The sequence below is a fragment of the Dreissena polymorpha genome, chromosome 11 (genome assembly GCF_020536995.1).
Source record: "Dreissena polymorpha isolate Duluth1 chromosome 11, UMN_Dpol_1.0, whole genome shotgun sequence".
Lineage (NCBI taxonomy): Eukaryota > Metazoa > Mollusca > Bivalvia > Myida > Dreissenidae > Dreissena > Dreissena polymorpha.
In genome coordinates, this window is record NC_068365.1 from 82316753 (window position 1) to 82333060 (window position 16308).

The 16308-nt window shown below is 34.4% G+C and overlaps 1 protein-coding gene across 1 annotated transcript in view; it reads left to right on the top strand.

The window, feature by feature from the left end:
- The window catches only part of LOC127849978 (scavenger receptor cysteine-rich domain superfamily protein-like), a 38442-nt gene extending 22529 nt beyond the window's left edge, over positions 1-15913 (top strand). The window contains exons 4-16 of the mRNA XM_052382714.1: positions 457-617; positions 3685-3871; positions 6065-6192; positions 6811-6997; positions 7619-7804; positions 8654-8791; positions 9391-9538; positions 9892-10055; positions 10405-10569; positions 11427-11591; positions 12609-12776; positions 13459-13611; positions 15625-15913. Coding sequence (XP_052238674.1) covers positions 457-617; positions 3685-3871; positions 6065-6192; positions 6811-6997; positions 7619-7804; positions 8654-8791; positions 9391-9538; positions 9892-10055; positions 10405-10569; positions 11427-11591; positions 12609-12776; positions 13459-13611; positions 15625-15854 — 2180 coding nt within the window. The 3' untranslated portion in view covers positions 15855-15913. The remainder of the gene's footprint in view (positions 1-456; positions 618-3684; positions 3872-6064; positions 6193-6810; positions 6998-7618; positions 7805-8653; positions 8792-9390; positions 9539-9891; positions 10056-10404; positions 10570-11426; positions 11592-12608; positions 12777-13458; positions 13612-15624) is intronic.
- Positions 15914-16308: the final 395 nt, after the last annotated feature.

Below are 16308 nucleotides of genomic sequence, written 5' to 3' on the forward strand. Positions count from 1 at the left end.
AACTAAATAATTGATTTACGACAGATAAAATATAAACACGTGGTGCACGTTGAACATTATTAAGTTTTTATTTAAACCACATACAATTATATAAAATTATGTCTTTTGAACTCTCATGTTTGCCATTAACGCCGAATATATTTTAAAGATGTGTCTTGTTACGACTATTCCATCCATCCTCTGATTAAGTAGGGCAGTGGTCAGTTCGTGGCATTAGTACGTACAGTAAGTTCTAGTAAACCAGCAAACCCAGAAAAAAATGTGAATTGGTTAATTGACCTCCGTGATATGACCGAAATATTTTTGAAAACGGTAAAAAAACACTAAAAAACACAAACAAAACAAATCACCAAACAAATTGGTACTTACGGTATAAGGTGTGTTCCAATTTCAAGGGATGCTCTAACAATGTTGAGTTGCGGAATACAACTTTTCTTTTGCTGTCTCTCATTTCAGTGGAAGTCGTTCGCGCTCGCCTCGTTGGTGGCCAAACAAATACGACGGGCCGCGTAGAAGTGTCGCGTAACGGAAGTGTCTGGGGCACTGTCTGCTACGACAGATGGACAGACAGGGAGGCGCATGTCGTCTGCAGGCAGCTAGGCTACAAGTGGGGAGAGGTGAGGGAATAAACCATATTCCCGTTGCAGATAACTTTTTATGCTCCTACTTTTAGAGAGGTGCCATGCAATATATTTGCCATCGTTCGTATATCTGATATGTTCGTCGCATGTAATTAAAATCGTATTACTTACACCGGAACTAAACTTTACAAACATCTCAACCATCATGTAAACGTGCGCACTCCCATTTCTTGGGTCGTCTTTTTTCGACATTACCGTAGTTATTGTCTCTATTTTAGTAAAATACATATTTTTACTTGGGTAGCTCGAAACGAAAAGCGTTTTGATCCTAGCGCGATGAAATTTAACATACTTTTTTACCAGCATTGGAACTTGCGCACTTGGGTAGTTTGTTACTTTTGTCGACATTTTTTGACATGTTTGACTTATTAGACAATAGTGTAATGTGGAGGTTCAGCCGTACCCTATGGCTATATTTCTAGTCACTGTTAAGTGCGTCGGTGTCACACGAGTATTTACATACTAACAACAGATTTGAGGTCACTCCATGCATTAATGACATTTTATATTTGTACCTTATTTAAATTAGGCGGATTATGCAGTTTGTACTGAATTCCTCACAATATATAATTGGCACGTATTGGCCAACACGTCTAAGACAACAGGTTTACACTTAAGATAATTCTTAATGAGCCACGCTCTGGGAAAACGGGATTTATTTATTTTAATAAAGTGTCGTCCCAGATTAGCCTGTTTGGATGGTTAACCTCTTATTTAAATTTAAATCGATATCTGCTATCTTTTTAAACTAAAAATTGGAAGAAGTTATTCAGATCGAGATGTAAATGCATAATTTCGTTTTTTATATCTAAGTATGCACTAGCCAGGATTCGCTTTGTGTAGTTCACTTTTATAATCACAGACGGGGCATCATTCATTATTTGTACCACAATTATCTACTACTTGAAACGACTGGTACAATAAAGATGCAAAAGCAGCAGATACATTTTAAAGTTTATAGATCCACTTCCTGATTACATGACACATTCACTATGTATGTGCGCAGTAATCATAAGATGTATATACTAAAATACACACAATAACATATGCATGTATAGTACTACATTACATTATAGTAGTCCTTCTATTTTGAGTCGGTTTGTTTCAGCGTAAACACTATGAAAATTTGGCAATTATTCATATTTGTAAATATTCACGGCGACAACACCCAAAGCTAGACGATGGAGCGTCGTAAACATTTTAAATCGAAAGAAAAAAGTTATACTTAATTTAACACTACTTAATACATACTAGATCCGTAATATTTGCGTATGAAACAAATGGGTTGTTACTGGCTGCAATAAATGCGTAAACGTGCAATACCTATTATCTCCGTTTATATGTGTACGTGAGCTGTTAATGGGATTTATTAAAATCCGGTTGGTACGGCCAAGTACCGTTTCCAAATATTAAGTTACGGTGGCGTCATAAGTTACGTGTCTTCCCGAATATGGTTAAATGTACCTTGTTTAACAATGCAACGTATAAATAAGAAGAAAATGCCCGATATATGTCCCTGTATTTATTAACATGTTGACGTTTTAAGGCATATATCGTCTATTAACAGTTTTGTTGAACTTACGTCATTATGGCAACTTACGTTTACGTTTTTTTTTTCTTAATATGATTTTATGTACCTTGTTAAAATTACAACTAAATACAAAACATATTTGCCGATATAAGGTCATTAAATTAATTGGTAAGTTAACTTTTATGTGAATTTAAGTAAATCCGGTGAGTATATACAAGTACCGTCGAAGTTAAACGCTTAAGTGTTTCTTTTTTTCTCGAAAATAGTATATAGTATGCCTTTTCAAAAGCACTACCATATAACAAGAAAACACATAAATAAAAGTCCGCGTATGAATAGTTATGCGTTAACCATTTGATGAATTTACTTAAATTCGACAAGTCCTGTCTCCGATTATTTCGTTTAAGCAACGTCGAACATTAACGTACTTTTTTGTGTCGAAAATATTATTTACATGTATATGGCTTTTTAAGCAATGGCTAATTAACTGTATTGCCTATCGATACGTTTATGTTCAATACAACGAAAACTTTCAATACTTCGTTGTTTTTGCAGTTGAAACGTCTGGTTTTAATTTATACAGCTGTAACGCTCTAATGATGGTGGTAACAGCCAGCTTTTGTCATTTGTTATTCAACTGGAAATTAATGGTTTTGTGACGCATAAAGTAAAAAGACGGGTTAAAAGTAAAGCCAGTTTAGTTAATTTATCTACAAAATGGACACAAACCCTTTGAAACAATTAACCCTAGCTGGTTAACCACATGCATTTTTTTAAGACACAAACATAAGCACACATAATACAATTTATATATTTTGTTCAGTGTGACTATAACTTTATCATGACGCTACTCTTGTTGAAATGTTTTGACAGTCTTGGTTTGTTGCTTTGATACCCAATCATATTTTTTTAATGTTCGTTATATATACATATCAAAACTGGTTAAAATTTGAAAATTCGGATTCCATCCATTATTTCATTTATGTTTTTTTTTTAGTTTTACATTTAATATGTACCTACGCCATTCCGATTTTGTGTTGTTGCGTGCGCGCTCTGTTGTGTTTGTACACATGATTAAGTAAATTTCTATTTGACTACTATAAACAGAGTTTACGATTTGTTTTCTACGACAGAAAGCCCTATTTATCTGCTAGATGAGATACTATTGGAACACTGATATTAATAATAATTTAATAACAATGCCATTCACTAACATATCTACATCAGCAACTCGTTTTATTAAACCCTTGTACGTCGCTGGTAAATACTACTCGAAAACAAGTACCAATGATATTTTGAAACCCAAAATGATAAGTTGCCAAGAACAGATTTTAATTAATCTTCGTAAGTAATAAGCAGACACTACTCGTATACCAGACCCAATAATATTTTGAAACGCAAAATCATAACTTGTGCGATTCTTAAATTGTATTAAGTAACTTATGTTAGCTTTCGAAAACACTCTCCAGTCTTACTGTCTCTCATAAACGCACGCGCTCGCTGTCGCTTCAGTTGTTAAGGTGGGATGCGTTCGGCAAGAATTGGGATGCATTCGGCGGCGACGGCGCGATGTTCTTGTACGCCGTGCAGTGCAACGGCACAGAGGAAAACATCGACCAATGTCAGCATCCCGGCTGGGGCAAAGTCCACTGTCAAACAACAAAAGTGGGTGCCAGTGTCACTTGCTTCTCCAAACCAGGTAGATGGCGATATATATATATATATATTTATATTTATATATATATATATATATATATATATATATATATATATATATATATATATATATATATATATATATATATATGTCATGCAGATAACGCTATATCAATTATGACGTCATAACGTCAATAAATATTCAAATGAAATTAAATTGGGGTTTAAATACATGTATAAAATGTTGTTCTTTGGCTAACCTAGCTGAAATATTGTTCGAAAATAGCTTATAAAATGGAAATATTTTAAATTCTGGTTCATAATGTAAACATTCATCTAAATGTTTACTTAAAGGCATCTGTCTTGTTGAGGGGTCTCGCATTTGTTGTTCATGGACAGATCGTCTATTTCTAAGTTTATCGCCAGTTTGGCCTATATAATATTTTTGCACCCATTGCATACTAATACATAAATCACATTTTGTATATCACATGACATATTAGTTTTTATTAAAACTAACAAAATAAAAACTTATATGTCATGTGATATACAAAATGTGATTTATGTATGCAGTTTTATATTAGTTACTACTGTCTGCATATATGAAGCGGCCATTTTACGCATATTATCTATAAATAATCACTAAATGTTATTCTTATAAACAAACAATAAATGTATAAATCATAATGATGCGTGTCAGTATATATAATAAAGTGTCACTTATGAGGATCAGTACAAAAAGCATTCTTTCAGTGAGACTGGCAGACGACGTATTACTGCCAACATTGTTTAATAAATTAAAACACCATACAGTTGAGTCCTAATTTAAAATATTAATATTTTGTTATCTCTGTGTTATGTTTGTCAATGAAAACTGAGTTTCCTGCCTTATAATATACATAGGTATTATAGATAATTGATGCTTATTGTTGACTTATTGATGTAATTGATAGACAGTGTAAGAACTTCACTAGTTTACTAAGTGTTATCACATTTGAGCAAAAATGGTAGACCATAAATAAAACATCTATTTAATATCCTTTAGTTATGGCACGCAAATAATGTTCATAAAATTATCATAATACAGCAAAGGAACATATGTTGTGCTCAGATATACAACAATAAAAACGTGGATATAAATGGTTGTCGAAGATAGTATTGCTATGCATTTACAGATAAACAGTATTCCGGTGAGTTTCCCTTTGTATCACACATACTATGTGGAACTTTTACGCGAGTTAATTAATATATAGAAATTTGATTCTCAAATAAAACACTTCTACAATGTTTTTTATCACATAGAGTGTGATAGACAATAACATCAATACTTTATAGGTTATGCGTGCTTATTGCTAAAACCTACCTAACCTATGGGTACCTAGGTTCCCTTCTAATTATTTTCGTTCGTTAATTCTGTAAATTTAAATGTAATAAGCCACTATCAATATACTTTGACAATCGTACATTTGTAATATTTATAATTTGTTCAGGAATTAACAAAATGATGATTTCTTTAATGTTTCGATCGTTAAATATATTTTTTTATTATAAACTAAAAATTGGAAACATTAAAAACATTTAAAAAAATTTTTTAGTCAACTTGAAAACGTCTAGTGACGCACAACTACATTGTTTTATTTTATTTAACATTTTACAGACCGAACATAATGATTCCTCTATAGGCAACCCCAGCTTCCACATAGTCAGCCGCATTCTAGATTCATTTTGTTAACGGAGGCAACTCGTACATAAATGATTTCGGGAATGTGAAAAGGGTGTATTGACAATAAGCTTAGACTGGCTGAGTTTAGCCGAAATTCGGACAGTATATGGCATGCAAAACAACACACAACATCAATTAGTTTTGTATATTTCATCAATTAAAATACTTCAATTTGGCACGCTGGCTTATATTTATGTGATTTTGTTATCACGTGATAAATATTTGTCGTACAAGATAGATGAGATCCATCTATAATTTTGTTTCACATTAATACACACTTAGTCGGCTGATATAAATAAATATCAGGAATGTAAATTCATGAGAATACTGAAAACCTCGTTCATATACTTGGTTTGTGTAACATTTAAAAGTTGAGTGCAATAAACCACTTATCTGATTGTTTCAGTGCATCTTATCAACATGAACCATCGTACATATACTCAAAATAAGGCTTTTTCATATATAACATAAACATTGTAAAATACAATGTTTCATTATTTCCCCCTTTTTCAGTGCGTTTATCTAGGGGTGACAATTCTCACGGTGTTGTTGAGATCATGGAGGACAAATGGTCGGTGTTGTGCGGTGAAGGATTTGGCAACAAGCTGGCGCAGATAGTCTGCTTCGAACTCGGATTTCAGGTGACACCATTATTTCATGGGTCAAGGCAAAACTATGCTAAGTGTGGTGTTGAATACTTGTTAGCAAAGTTAAGGTTTCACTGATCAATAGAGTCCTCTTCTATGTTTTCATTGTAATTTATATTAACATGGAAGATTTGAAATCTCATTAAGACTGCAAGGAATTTAGTTGTGCTGTTTTGTTAGCAGGGATCCCTTTGTCTCTCTTTCCCTTAACAAACATTATCAATTAAAATTATCTTATGACCCCTGTTTTAACAAAAATCAAAATTTAGCCTTATATTTAATTTAAACGTTAAATAAAACATGCTGATCTTCCGAAAGACAACTAACAGAATTATCCTGATTGTCAATTCTAAAAAATAATTCAATAAAACGTCCCACATCATTATAAAAGTGTTCATGTTAAATGCAAATTGTGTGACTGATCATATGTGATTTTAATAAATTTATAGAGTATTGTTGATTTTGACATTCTGTGCTAGTGATCTTGAAGTTTATTAGCCACGCATCATAACTGTATAGTGTTGTTCATTGTCCAATAAACAACAATTAACCAAATTTTTTTTTTATACACCTTGATGTTTATACTGATGTCTGTACTCTACTGTTTTGCAGAATGGAATAGCGCTAGCAATGGGTTCGTTTAATGATATTCCAACAACGTATGTTCGATCAAATATAACGTGTGTCGGAAATGAGTCCAGCATTCTCAATTGCACATATGACAAGTTCCGCGCTTGCCAAGAAGACAAGTTTCTTAACTATGCCGTTGTGTCATGTTTAAACGGTTCTTTGTCCAAGGGTGAGTTGAAAGAATGTTGAATATTTAAATGCATGTATATTGTTCTTGTTTTTGATAATATTATGACATAATCATGAGAATTGCTTAATGTGATTGCATGAATAGTTTATTTTAAAAAGTACCATTACAAGTAATAACGAGAAACAAAAGGTTGTTCATTTACCTCATGCATATTGCCAATTTGCTGCGTGTCAACGTGTATCAACTATAAGTTAAACAATATTAGAATTTTTTTAACCGCAGCATTTGTTATATGCACATTTTTGTGCCCCTTATATATATATATATATATATAACTGAGTTGTGTTCTGTTGTAATTTATCGTTAAAACGATGGACACAATATACCCGTTATTTTAGCGATATGCAAAATATGGCGCGGTATTATTTGTAATATTCAAACACTGGATATATAACCTTGTGTATTAAAATCATGTTTGCCAAGTGTTTAAACTGTTTTAGGTAAAACCTTGATCATTCTTTAATTTGAATTTAATGTCACAGGTATTTTGACTCGTGGAGACCGTTCAATAAACGTACTTAATACGGCTTAATTTATTACTGCTAACTGCTAGTTACAGAAAATAGCATAGCTCTCTAAATATGTGTTTTATCCGTTCAGAGCCGAAGCTGAAGTTAGAGGGCAGTGAAGAAACGGACATGGCCAACCAAATGGGCCGCGTGCTCATCAAGCGATACGGTATCTGGGGCCGCGTTTGCCCAGACTTCTGGAACGACAAGGACGCCGACGTTGTGTGTCGCCACCTCGGCTTCACAGGCGGAGTGGCCTACACGTATACTTTTTCAGGTCGGTGTACATGTTTCAGTGTCATTTTGGAGTAAAGTATTTTTTAAGTCTTTTGAATATTTGCGATCAATTTTCACACACTTACCGTGAAAGTAAACTACATGTATTAAATATAGAACAATAAAGACAATATACACAATTTCTTATTTCACGTTGAATCCTTGTTATGTTTTAGTGATGCGAAAATGGTTCAATTACTGGTTTAATTAAAATTAATAAAAAATGCTGTTATTCAAAAGATTTGATTATATTTTATTATCGTAGTCACTGTGTTTTAATTTTGCTTATCCGCATACAAGTGTCGATGAGCTCAACAACAAAACAAGGCGTACCTAATTTGACACGCGTCGTGTATAAGAAGGACTTGTCTCATATACAGCTAGAGTTGCTCTAGACCAGCAAGAGCATTCGTGGATTATGATCAGGAACTACCTTGTCCGCTATAAAGTCACGAAAGGTTTTGTGGTTTCATAAGCCGATAGGGTAGCTTCTGACCGGACTGAGTGAATGCGCATGCTGGTTTTGAACTACGCTGGTCAAATATGACATAAGACCCACTTGGGCATGATGCGGCTCATATATTACATTATATTCGACTATAGTATGACGAATTTTCCAAGCATGTCAATCATATCCATTTTTAGCTGCTAGCACTTCAGTATGAACCCACATATTTAAATATTTCACAACAAACAGGAATAAAAACAATAAAGTAGTCATGCTAAATACATCTCAGGAAACGAAAGTTTACCTTTTAAACATAGTCGGAGAATTTTTTTAATTATGCGTTGCCAAACACTTCACATTTATTTTTTTGTTTTGTCAGTCAACAACATCACTACTTTCAAGGTTATGGTCTCTACACGCTGGGGATAGTTGGTTGCCATGGTAATGAATCGACGCTGTTTGACTGCCCTGTGAGTCCAGTACGGTGTGACGGTCAGGTGTCCTTCGGGGATGCAGGCGTGCTTTGCTACACTGTCAAGAGTATGTTTAGCTGTCTATCGTATTTACTTTACTATGGTCCCTTTTGCAACAGTATTTTCAAAGGCTAAATGACAAATATAGTATATCACCTTGTACAGAATACCTGCTTTTCAATTTTTTTCCTGGATCACATGCTGCCTATGTAGTATTCCTAGATTAATAGCCATTATTATCTAGTCAATTGAATAAATGTTGGTATATTAAATGACTACTCATAAATAACCTGTATATTAAGAAAAGTTTATTAATCAATTCTAAAAAAAAACTTTATCATGAGTCATGACAATTATGTGAGCATATTCAAAATATAAAATATTAACTTTGGTAACCCAATTTAGCACTGGATTTTTTTAATCATTTGCTATAATAACTTCACACTGAAATACACAACTTTTAAAAGTAATGAAAAAATAAACATGTGCAAAATTAGATGTAGAATACAACTTAATTGTATATAATGTGTTGTTTAATAATAGAGTTGTGTGTATCTTTATGATAAAGCAAATTGTTCAACTTGTCAAGTTTGTGTTTTATACTGATACTATTAATGTTATTCTCAACTAATGTTACTCTCAAATCGTTCGCCCTTGACCTTTTAGAGCCTGCGTTGCGCATGGTTGGCTCAGGCAACACGGGTCACCTGGAGATCATATTTGACTCTTTTACCGGAGCCATCTGTGACATTGACTTGCGCGTTGCCATGGTGGCATGCAAACAGCTGGGCTTCCTGGATGGGGAACCAAGAAGGTGTAATATTAAACAAGCAAGTCTCTGGGAAAACCACGCAGGCTTAATGCATATTCGTAAATTATCGTCACAGATTAGAAGACAAATCATGGACGACACGTTCCGCTTTTATGATTTTTTTCAATGAAGTATCTTCTAAATGAGAATCCAGTCTGGGCAAAAAGTGTAGTCCCACATTAGCCTTTGCAGACTGTATGTATGAATGGATTTTTCAACTGACAACTCATTTCTGATGGCATTTGTTTTTAAAGTTATACATAAGAAATAATAAGAAATATTTTAAGGAATTGTTCTTCTGCTACATTCTTGTTTTCTATGAGAATGGTTTTAGTAATGCATGTCATATTATTTAGTTCTCTTCTATCATCGATCGGTGCAACGGCTGTTATATCATCAACGGATTGCGGTGGATCTGAGTTCTCAATTTTTATGTGTCGAAACTCCGGCTGGCAGAAAAACATCAACGAAACATGCAACGACGCACACAGAATTGCTGGTGTCGTCTGCTACACTAATGGTGAGACTCAGTTTTAATAAGGTCAATGTGTCAATTATTCCCCCAGTTTAGCCTCAATCTTTGACAGCTTACTCGGGGATGTATGGGAGTGATGTGAGAGAAATTAATGGTCTTCATTGTATGTGTTGTCCCAAATTAAAATTACGCAAATGATTATGGATAATGATACTCATACCATGCAAATACCAGTTTCTAAAATGGGTAATTAAGCAATACAATATTTCACCACCATTGCTTTATTTCCCTGACAGGGCGAGTGCTCTAACAACATACGTCATCCCAAAAAAAATGTTAAATTTGTTAGTTACTGGTAAGCTTCTAATCCAAAAATTAGTTTATTGCCTTCCAGTACGAATATCCGATGGGCAAGAAGACGAGAACACGACGGAAGGAAAAGTGAAGATGTATCACCATGGAGGCTGGGTCACAGTCTGCGCCGACGGGTTTCACGACAGTGACGCCCGTCTGGTGTGCAGGGAACTGGGTTTTCCCTACAGCAAGGCTCTTGAACCAGGTTTAGTAATATACATGAAGTGTTTGATAATCTCGGCTAGTAGCATATACTCTTATATTGTGTAGTCGTTTTGTAGTTAGAAACCGATCGTCAATCATACTGTTTAATAATATTATATTGCTTTCAATTGCAACTGCATTTAACTCTTGCACATCAGTACATATTACAGCAATTCAATGCATAAACACATGAATATCTGAAGCAGAACAGTTTGGTCACATCTTTAAACAACGTTAGGGATCAATCCTTTCCTGTTACCCATTTGTTTGGACGTTGTTAAGATAGTATAAATATCAGTGTATAAATATGGTTTGCAAATGCAAGTGTATTATAATAGCTACGTTGTATCCCTTTAAGTTTAGGTTGCCATTTTGACATTTAAAGTATCCAACTGATACATACAGAATGGTTAGCTCATTGATTGTCCCAAGATGATGTATCAGGCGAGTGGTTTGCGTTATGACATCACAAGAAGCGGAGCTTTGCGTCGGATGCATAATAGTGCAAGCCCGAAACTGATAATACTCTTATATAACAATTGATAAGCGAAATATTCCATTTATATAAACACCCATACACTTTTGTTTTGTTATCCTGGAAATTCCGTCATGTTTATTATGTATTATAATAGAACAATCAGGGTTTCCTTTAATCTGTTATTATGTGTAAGGATGACATTATGGTTTTTAATGGATTTAAAAAAACTTACGAGTAGCATAATACGGGACGGGCTATTTTGTGTTGATATGTATATCACTGGTTGATAAAACCAGTTATTGATTTTAAACATGTATGTACTAAATGATAAGGTCATAAGGCTTTTTTGTAAATTAACTAAATAGTGTTTTATTGTTAAGGTTCGTTTGGAAGGGAATACTACTCGGACTTTGTAACTGACTTCAACTGTACAGGGAGTGAACTTTCTATAGCCCTGTGTCCATTCAATGCGTCGGGTGAATGTGTTGACAAATCATCAAACTATGCCTCTGTCATTTGCTCAAAGTTCCCCATCGGTAACAATGGTAAGTCTTAGCTCTAGATATGTGTTTTCTTAATATATAAATATATATTAAATATAGCAATGTACACTGACTATACTTTTAAATCGTGTCTTTGTCATTTCTGTTTTATTTTCTTCTGGAGAACACTAATTAAGATTAAGCCTTTTTACAAATTAATGGTATAAAATGTTGTCGCACTCTTGGTAAAAGACCGGGCATCTTGTGTGAGTGAATCTAGGTTCATGGATTAAATTATTATAAAAACACCTTAATATCTCAGAATGATACACATTATCGTATAGCCAACATTGTTTAAGACTATTTTTCTCTTTATTATACAAGCTTATAAGTGGTACCAAAACTGTCCAGATACACAAGGCAGGGTTAATATAAACTATTATTAATTAAATTTATAATATTAGACGAGAATGTGTTCAATTTGTTCGCCCCATACAAGTTGAGCCTCGCCAATAAAACTCGAAACTCGGATTATATATGGAACATAATGGTCAATACGGGAAAAGGTCGTACAATACGAGATTCAGCCAATCAGAAACCAGGAAAAACTCGGCCTCATATGAGAATCTTTCAATAGTGGCAGTTTGATTCCTCCGCAGATACATGTCGCGTTCTGAGAAAACTGGGCATAATGCATGTGCGTACAGCGTCGTCCTAGATAAGCCTGTGCAGTCCGCACAGGCTAATCACGGTCTACACTTACCGCCTAAATTGGATTTTTGCTAATAAGAGGCATCATTTAAACGGAAAATAAGATAATATTATAAAGTTTATTAATACAATTGTCATTAATAAGTTGAATTCATATTGGCCTGCGGCCACAGGCCAATACAAATATATTCAGCTTAATTACGAAGCCAATATGAATTCAACTAATGAATGACATTATATTACAAATTGGGTTAGGCTCATTCCAATCGCATGTTCATTATCCAGCTATTTGTAAGCTTTTTTATAAGTTGATTGACCTGATAAGTGGCTTAGCAGTAAATCAAAGGATTCCTAACTTGTTTCCCACAGAAATGTACATCTTGCCCTTCGATTCATTCCCTGCAACTGTGGTTGTCAAGAAACATGGAATGAATGGCACGATCTGCGCAGAAGGCTGGGACCATAAAGACGCCGGTGTCTTGTGTCGACAGCTCGGATATTCTGGGGGAGGCCTGTCGTTTGAACCACAGTACTCAGGTCATTTTTCTGGATATGTTTAGATGCTAGTTTTAAAAAAGTAGTTATGAAAGGTAATGCATTATCCGAGGTAGTGCTGATACATTCATATTTTGAGATTTCAATTTCAAAAGCTGTTTTAGTTGATTACTTTTGTATGTTTTGTTCAATGTTTGAATAAATATTTATGAATATTTAAATTGGCAGTCTCAGGGTTAGACTGTCTCATTTTCAAACTATGTTTGACGATGTTAAATTATAAATGAGATTTATTTTTTAAAATCTTAATAATTGAATAAAGTCAGTCATCAATTTTTGTTAATTGCTTGTAATTTCGAGCAATTTATGTTTGCATACTTAACATATTTTGCCATGATTGTATTCGAAATTCTATGTACTTTTTGGTTTAACCTCATGATTTTACCTCGATTGTATTAGCAATTCTGGGGCTTTTTTATACATATTTCTGGCCTTTTTTTAAGCAAATATCATCATTAGGTTTTGTGTGCTTGAATGAATTTTATTACAAAATATTAATTTTATATTTCATTTACAAATAACATAGTCGTACACTGTATCTTAATAGCTAGAACTAAATTTCAGCTTTCTGTATACATATACTGATAGTACATTTTTACTTAAATGGTTGTTATTATATGTAAGAACTTTCATATGTCGTTCAATGTCTTTCTTCTGTTGCTAGGCTCCAATACCCCTATCTGGATGACCAATGTAGATTGCCACGGTAACGAAACACGTATCCAGTACTGCCGGTTTCTGGAAACTTCTACCAGGGGCTGCCTTTCCAATCAGATGGCAGCTAGGGTGTACTGTTTTGAGGGCCCAGGTATTTCAGGTATAAGAAAACTGATTGAAATACTTATTGTCTGTATAATCCTTAATGATTTAAGTTTTTGTTTGCAAATGATTATGTGTCAAACCCTTTTTAAGCACAAACATTGGTATCATGGTAATTTATACAAGTTTAATTATCAAACAAACCTACAAATGAAGAGTTATTGGTACTAAAATTTGACATTGTTAGCTATTAAATTCAAAAGATTCTACAATTTTTATCTGATCGTGGCTAATTTGTTCCCTAACCTAACATAAAATTAAAGACTTGAATGAGGTTTCTCATAATTTACTTGTTTTAATTTACCTAAACACAACGTGTTCATGTTGAGCTATTTCGATACTTTGATGTCCTTTGTGCATCTGTCCGTGATATGACGTGTGGTTTCAGTCAACTTTTTCTTCAAACGATTTTTTCTCCCGAACCGCTAGGCAGTATTTGACGAATTTACAGGAGTGTTCCTTGAGTCGTCTTCTTAACAATTCTTCAATATGGTTCTGTGTGTTGATTAGTTAGGTCACTGGGCCCTAAAATGGGTTTAAAAATGAAAGAAAAATCGTCTCCTCTGTTACTGCAATGCCCAGAGGTTTGGTATTTGTTATGTAACACCGCATTAAGATCCTCTATAAAGTGTGGACAAATCATTCCCCCTGTTGTCAAAATTTGTCCCGCACTGTGGATAACTTGTTTTATTTACATGAATATAGTGATTGTTTTATAAAACCCGAAGGTCTACAGACTTGGTACTTTTTTTATATAACATCATATACTGATCCTCTACCAAGTTTGCTCAAATTATTCTCCGAGGGTCAAAACTGGACCCGCCACAGGAGTGACCAGTTGTACCTGGCAATTCTCTCCTCGGCGACCCAGTTTCGATTCCCGTGCCCAGAAGAATGTGAGTATGGTTGATGGTACACATACCGGACAAGCGGGGTTTCCTCTGGGTACTACGGCTTTGCCCCACCACCCATAACCACATGAAACTTGAAAATCTTTAAATAACAACTAAATAGCTGGGAAATATAGCTTGTTTTCAAAATTCAAGAGTCTAGTAAGTAAATAAGGTAGGAGTGCTGGTATACACATTAAAAAGTCTTGTCGTCTGAAAAGTCCATGGCCTTCATATACGGTATGTAACATCTTGAGGTCCTCTATAATGTTTGTTCTAATTATGCCCCTGAGGTCAAAAGTTGCTGAGCCCCAAGGTTCATTAGTTTCATATTGAAATATATTAAAGAAAAACCTTAAACCAAATCGTGTATGAAACTTAAGAGCGCATCGCTTTCATATATGGTATAAAGCATCATGAAGAGGACCTATACAAGGTTTGTTCAAATCAGTTCTTGGTGGCAAAGCTGACCGTGCTCCAGGGATCACATTTTTAACATATACTTTAGAAGTAAAATAATTTTAAAAAGTTGTCTTCTTTCAAAGAAGGTGGCCGATATGTGTAATATTTGGTATGTTAAATTAGATTGTCGTCATCTACTAAGATTGTTCAAATTATTCCTCTACGGTCAAAATAAGCCACACCCGGGTGGTGGTGTGAACTGATTTATATAGACATACATTGGAAGATATGTTCATGTTATGCCCCTGATGTCCAACATAACCTCAAACCAGTGGTATTATACCACTGAGTATTCTAACACTGAGCTACAGTTTCTCAGGTGAGCGTTTAAGGGTCCGCTGGTTCCTCTTGTTTACATGACTGTTATAAAAAAATATCAAATTTAGTACGTGGTTTAGTGCCTTCATTCTTGTAATTATTTTATATAATAATCTAATAACTAATATTATCAATTTAAAGACTGCTCTAGGATACAAGCGAGTAAGCTTGAGGTCCTCAATGAAGCATTATAGCACATGCCTTGGTCATGGGCACACTTGTTTGATTGCCAGCATTGGTATATTTATGTTACATGAAACACAACTAAAAGGTCACTGTCAAAAAGACTCAAACAGTTATTGCAATATTTAGGCATTCAGTATTTTCTCTGGTCTTTGCAGGAATCCAAGTGAGACTTGTGAACGGAAGTGAGCCATCCAACGGCAGAGTAGAAATTTTGTACGGTGGAACGTGGGGCACATACTGTGTTTCGAAATATCGAGGGTGGAATAGTGGAGCTAGGGTGGTATGTCAGCAGCTTGGGTTCACAGACGGACAGCCAACAAACTCGTTCTATGGGGCTGGGACAGGTGAGATTCTTAGAAATATATTCCTGGAGATTCTATCTTAACTGAGCATGATTTGCTCATGGTTAGCTTTTGTGGTTAGCCGTTGTCCTTTGTCCGTCGTCGCAAATCATGTTCGTGCGTCGTGCGTTGAACATTGTTTGTATGTCTTCATTTGTATGCTTGTTACCACTCCATAAAGGCCACATTTTTCGTCGAATCTTTATGAAAGTTGGAAAGATATGTTTTATCATTAAATCATTGTATTTAAAATATCTAGGAATCGTAGAAGACCTTGTTACTACTCTAGAAGCAACATTATTCATCCAGTCATGATGAAACTTGGTTAGAATGTTTATTTTGACAATATCAAAGCCGAATTTTAATCTTGATCAAGTTCGGTTGAAAACTAGGTCAATTGGTGAAATCTTAAATAAAACTGGTTACTTTTAAGAAGCCACATTTATTACCCATTCTTATTAAACTTGGTCAAAATGTTTATATTAACAATATCAAGAG